The sequence below is a fragment of the Trachurus trachurus genome (genome assembly GCF_905171665.1).
Source record: "Trachurus trachurus genome assembly, chromosome: 10".
Classification (NCBI taxonomy): Eukaryota; Metazoa; Chordata; class Actinopteri; order Carangiformes; family Carangidae; genus Trachurus; species Trachurus trachurus.
In genome coordinates this window covers 28,344,458-28,350,072 of record NC_139894.1, presented here as the reverse complement: position 1 = coordinate 28,350,072, position 5,615 = coordinate 28,344,458, and the positions used below count along the sequence as shown (strand labels likewise).

The following is a 5,615-nucleotide window of genomic DNA, read 5'->3' as shown; positions in this document are numbered from 1 at the left end:
AGGAGAAAAAGAACAACAAGAACAACAAAAGGAAAAAAAATCAGAAGGTAAATACCCCTTTCAATAGCAGCAAAAGATACTATGACTGTCTGGTTGATTTTTTTTATGGTGTCCTGTGGTATGTATGCGGGATTCATACATGTAGTGGCATGGGTAATCCAAAAAGTCTTTTACTGTGGAATAGATCCACGCTGAATCTAGTAATAGCTTTGTAGTGTGGAGCCATTTTGTCCATCTCTGCATTGGTCATTAAGGATTTCCAGAAGGCACTTTTTTTTGCTGTGTGTGTGTGTAGGAGGGTGTGTGTGCGTATGTATGCGTGTGTGCAGAGAGAGAGAGAGAGAGAGATGGAGACGGAAAGCAAGGGGTTGAATGATGTGTGTATGAGTGCGTGTGTGTGTGTGGCTAGAAAGGGGGATAAAGTACCAGAGAAAGGCAGGTGTGTTTGGCTGTCTGTCTGCCTGTATGTGTGTCTGACTTCCTTGCGTATGTTACCAATGCACTAAATCAAACACACAACAACCCCCTACATTTTACTCAGTGCAGTCTGCTCCTCGAGCACCTGCAGATAGTCAGGTGTTCCTTGGAGCTTGGCTTTCAGCTCGTAATACTCACTTTTTCTCTGCTCCACCACGATCTTACTGTGGTTCCCACCTATCAGGGACGACTTCTTCATCTTTTTATCCAGCGTTTTCTCTGGGTAGCGGATCTCATAACCGCCCATTCCTATACTGTTGAAATCTCTTTTGTCCAGGAAGTTCTGAATGAACATGCTGGGCTCTCGGTTCGGGAGGAACTCCTCGAGCTCGTCGATGGTGCTGAGGCGTTTGTTGCGCTCCAGGGTGGAGAGTGAATCCTTGTCTTTGTCTGCGCTGTTCCGAAAGATGATCTTCTGCCTCTGTGAGTCTGCAAACTTAAACCCGGCATCCATGTCCGAGGAACGGCCGATCCCGCAGGTGTGACTCTTGCCAATGTGCTCGATGGTCTGGGGGATGAACGTCTCGCCTCCCAGGTCGTCCCCCGGGATGGCACCTTTCTTGCCGGATTTATGGCTGTGTCGGCGGAGCTGTAACGACATGGAGCCGCACTCCTGATTCCCTAGCCCCTCCTGCCTGCCCGCCGGTTTTTTATTCCGCCTCAAGACGAAGACTAAAAGGCAGAAGGCCACAAACACAGTGAGGATGAGCACAACGAGGATGCTGAGGATCATAATTGAGAGGGGCACAGGCCCTCCCGGCGGTGCTTTGCCGACTCCGGCAGGCGACACAGAGGTCAGAACTGGGGTGGCGCTAGTGAGAATAAATGGCGGCCTGGCAATAAGCTTAGGGCACAAGATCTCATTTTTCAAGAGGCGCAGCTCGATGTTGGCGAACTGCACAGGGGAGGCACATTTCACCTCTTTGGAAGCCACTCCATCACCGAGCTTCTCCAGCCAGAGTTTGAGGGCGACCAGATCGCAGGAACACTCCCATGGGTTCCCTTCCAGGTCTATCTGGGTCAGTGTACGCAGCTGGTCCAAGACACCACTCACTGGCAGGGTCATGAAGTGATTGTTTTTCAGATTCAGTCTTGCTAAAGAGACGCCCTCGAACACGTAGGCAGGGAGACTCCGCAGAACGTTGTTGTTGAGATACAGGAGCTGCAGGTTCGGCATGGAGTCGAATGTGCCCGCTAAGATTTCTTTTATGGCATTGTATTCCAAATATAAGTACTGGAGGTTTGTGAGGCCCAAAAACATTTCTGGGTGTAACTGTTCAAGCTGGTTTCCATTCAAATACAGTCTCCTTAGGTTAGTGAGGTTAGCAAACACACCTTTCTGGACTGTGACAATTTGATTGCTGCCCAGATGTAGCAGATCTAAGCCCTCAAACCCTTGGAAATCACTCGGGCTTATGTCACGGATGTAATTCCCACTCAGGTGAAGCTTCTTGGCGTTTGGGGGTTTGGGAATGAGATCTGCTAGAGTTTTAATATTCCTTTCCTGACAGCTGACACTAATGCCAAAGTCAGAGGGGTGGGCTTTACAGCTGCAGGGCTGTGGACACAACAACGGAGGGGTCCGTGTCTGAAAGGAAACAATCTGACTGTTTCTTCCAAAAGGGGGCAAACCAGCTACGATACCGTTGCCGTAAATCTTTGACGAGTCTGTGGTTTTTGGCGATTTTGTGGCCATCGGAGCCACGGTGGTTGGGGACATTTTGGAGGGAGACTGCCCGTTGTCTGGCAGTGCGGGTGGCATCCTTACATCAAAGTCACTCCCTGTTCCCATAGGACAAAGCTCCTGTTTGTTGGTTTCTTTCAGGAGCCTCCCGTACAAGTCGCTTGGTGTTTCGCATATGGCCTCACCGATAAAAATGTTATAGGGCATGTTTTCAAGCCATGCCTTGAGAGGTGCTAAATCACAGGTACAATTCCAGGGGTTGTCATCCAGCTGCAGCTCTACGATGCGCCCTATATGCTCCAGAACCCCCAAGTACGGAAGCTTCTGGATCCTGTTTCCTCTTATATCCAGGTGTGTGAGTGAGGCAAAGCGAAATATGTTGTCAGGTAGCGCCTGTATGAGATTATCATTCAGGATCAGCACTTTCAGCCTGTGCAGTTTGTTAAATGCCCCCTTTTCGATATACTTTATCAAGTTGTAGTCAGCCTGAAGGTATTCCAAGTTTTCTATCCCTTGGAAAGTGTCCGCTCGCAGCACCTTTAACTCATTGTTGTTGAGGTGCAGCTGTTTCAACGCGCTCATCCCCATGAACGCTCCACCTTCGATGTTCTGCAGTTTATTGTTCCCCAGCTGCAGTGACACAGCGTGGGTGAAGTTCAGGAATGAGTTTGGGTAGAGTATGATTAAGTAGTTGTTCTGGAAGTTAAGGTGGTAGAGGGACGAGGCCGGTGGGATGAGCTGCGTGGGCCGGTAGACGGTGACCTTCTCGCAGTTGACGTACAGCACATTCTCCACCGACATGCAGGAGCAGGCACTGCAGGTCTCGGCCATCAAGTCCGAGGCAGACGGGTCTGCCATCGGGGGTCCGTCCGACATGGAGGGGGAGGAGAGGGAGGAGGAGAGGGTGCCGGAGATGGAGGAAGAAAAGGCTGCCAGCAGGAGTACGAGCAGCATCTCGCCGGTTAGAAATCCTCCCCCAGAAAACCATTTAGTAACCTTTAGAGACAAAAAAAGACAGGTGCATGCCCAAGCATTCACACACACACATACAAGCGCATGTATGTGCAAACAAGCCACACACACACACACACACACACACACACACACACACACACACACACACACACAAAGAAAGCACACCATCAAAATGCATATTCAATATTGATTCAACTACATTTCCAATATATGATATTTTGCACTTTTCTAATTTTAAAAAAATACATTAAGTAAATTACTCATTGCCTTTTACTAAATTAAACACCATATGCAAATCGCCATGCAAATGAAGCAGACTTTTAATGATTGCACTTTATAAAAGAATCATTGCAAAGAGTGGCTTCGGCTTTGACACAGCGATTCACCCAAATCACAGAACACATGTGTGATGCAGATTATTCAGCAGTGCAGGAAATAAAAGTAGCCTATGCTCTAGAAATCCTCACAAGCATGAACTGCTGCATCTCTGCATCTAATTCTGACATCCAAAACCGTAAAGCTTCATCTTGGAAAATGTCTAAGACAGCAGCACGACTACATTCTCCCCCTCTCAGCATATTCAACATAATCAAAGTCAAACGGCTGCAGCTCTCTTTTTCATGGGGGTCTCACTGGAAGCCAGCACCACCACCACCACCATCTCTGAGCAGCACATTCAGGTTATTTAGGAAATCAAGTGAGAGAGCAAGAGGGGAGAGAAGGAATTGGGCTTGTGCCCATTCCTGACATGTAGAGAGGCTTAGAGCGGCACCCGTTTATCACTGAGAAGCGTTTTCCTCTCACAGTTCGGACCACATAAAGAGGAAGAAATAAAAAATGCTCCTCACTTTAAAATAAAACCAGGTCATTTTTAAGAAACGCAGAGGACATCTAAATAAATGAGACTTACCCAAAGCAGAGGTGGTGATGAATGCGGCTCCCTCTGGAGTCACGGGGCAGCTTCGGTGAGACATGGATGGAGACTTGCGCAAACGGTCCTCGCAGCCGAACTAGAGCGCAGACAGTTATAGGGGCGCAACAAGGTTTCTCCAGCCCCTATATCCCCATGTAGGTCTACTGTGTGTCAACCCGAGCCAAGCAAAACTGGGAAGGGGGGGTGGAAGAGGAGGGGGGAGGATGCGGTGGAGATGGAGGGGGTGGGGGAGGGAGGGAGGGGGGAGCGCGAGGCTCCGATTTCACCCGATGCGTCTCTTGCTGACAGGCTCCTCTTGCTTAGAAAAATCACCCCTCTGGTCGTTCGGTCCCCAAGGTGGTTGTACTACCTCCATGGGAGAGCGTTCATTTGGTTGCAGGAGCGATGGAGAGAGATTGGGAGAAAAGGAGCGAGGAGGGGTGAGAGAGAAAGAGGAAGAGAGAGAGACCGATAGAGGGGAGGGAGAGAAAAAAGAGAGAGAGAAAAGGGAGAGGCTGGCAGCTTTCAGAGATCTTGGCGGCGCGTCCGGCGACTCCAAGGCGTGAAAAAGGGCGCAAGGCGGCCGGCCATGCAGTGAAATAAGTCCATCATACTTGGGAGTTCTTTTTTTTTCAGAGGGGAAAAACTGGAGGAGCAAGGGAAGAGGAGAAAAACGGGGGGAAGAGGAGGAGAGGATGGCCAGCACTGTGCGTCTGGCTTCAGCTCGGCTCGGCAACCTCCAGCGATCCAATGAATAAATACTGGTTTGTTTCGAGCAAAGTTGCGCACCGGGATAATGCTTCAGAGGGCAGGAGCAGCCAAATCGCTCCCATCAGGTTGTGTGTGTCTGAATATTATTTTCCATCCAGTCAGCATAAATCCTGTATATTCTAAGTCCGTGATAAAAAACAAAACAAACAAACAAAAAAACAGTTATCTAGTCTTTGTGGAGCAGTTTATTCGCAGCAGCGACGAAAGAGATGCGTCTTTCAGTCTCCATTTAATTTACAAAAAGAGGTTGGATGTGATAAGAAAAAAAAAGAAAAAAGAAGGGCGATATCAAAGCTTCTCTCCCGGATGAAAAAATGAGAAAAGCGCTGAGAGAAACAAGAGAGACAAGTGAGGAGAACAGAAACCGGTGCGTAAAAATGAATAATGCAGTTATTCAGCCTTTAGTCCGCTGCGGTGCAAGTGAGGAGCTGGAAAACTCCGCGCTTTCTCTGTCGCTCCCATCGGTCCAGAGAAAATGTCACAGAGGAAAAATATAATAAACTTGAGGAGGAAATGCGCGGAGTTAAAGGCCAAGCAAAAAATACAAAATAAAACAAAAAACAAAATGTATCCAGCTGGAGGAAAACGGAGGGGTTGTTATTCAGAGAGTGGAGATCGAGCTTGTGTTTCCCCCCTCCAGTATACGACAGAACAGTATCCGTGTCAGGCGCATAAGTATGCTGGCTCCTTCTGCAGCCGCATTCACTGAGCTTCCCACACGACTAAAAGAGGAGAATGCAGCGATGTAGAGAGAGGGAGGGAGGGAGGTGGGAGAGCGAGAGAGAGAGAGAGAGA

The 5,615-nt window shown here is 48.7% G+C and overlaps 1 protein-coding gene across 1 annotated transcript; it reads right to left on the bottom strand.

The window, feature by feature from the left end:
* Positions 1-526: 526 nt before the first annotated feature.
* Positions 527-3,157, bottom strand: slitrk4 (SLIT and NTRK-like family, member 4; the record flags this gene model as incomplete). The annotated part of the gene is made up of 1 exon (XM_083981428.1): positions 527-3,157. Exon 1 carries the CDS (start codon positions 3,113-3,115, stop codon positions 527-529), a length of 2,589 nt encoding a protein of 862 aa, XP_083837554.1. The 5' UTR covers positions 3,116-3,157.
* Between the last annotated feature and the right edge of the window lie 2,458 nt (positions 3,158-5,615).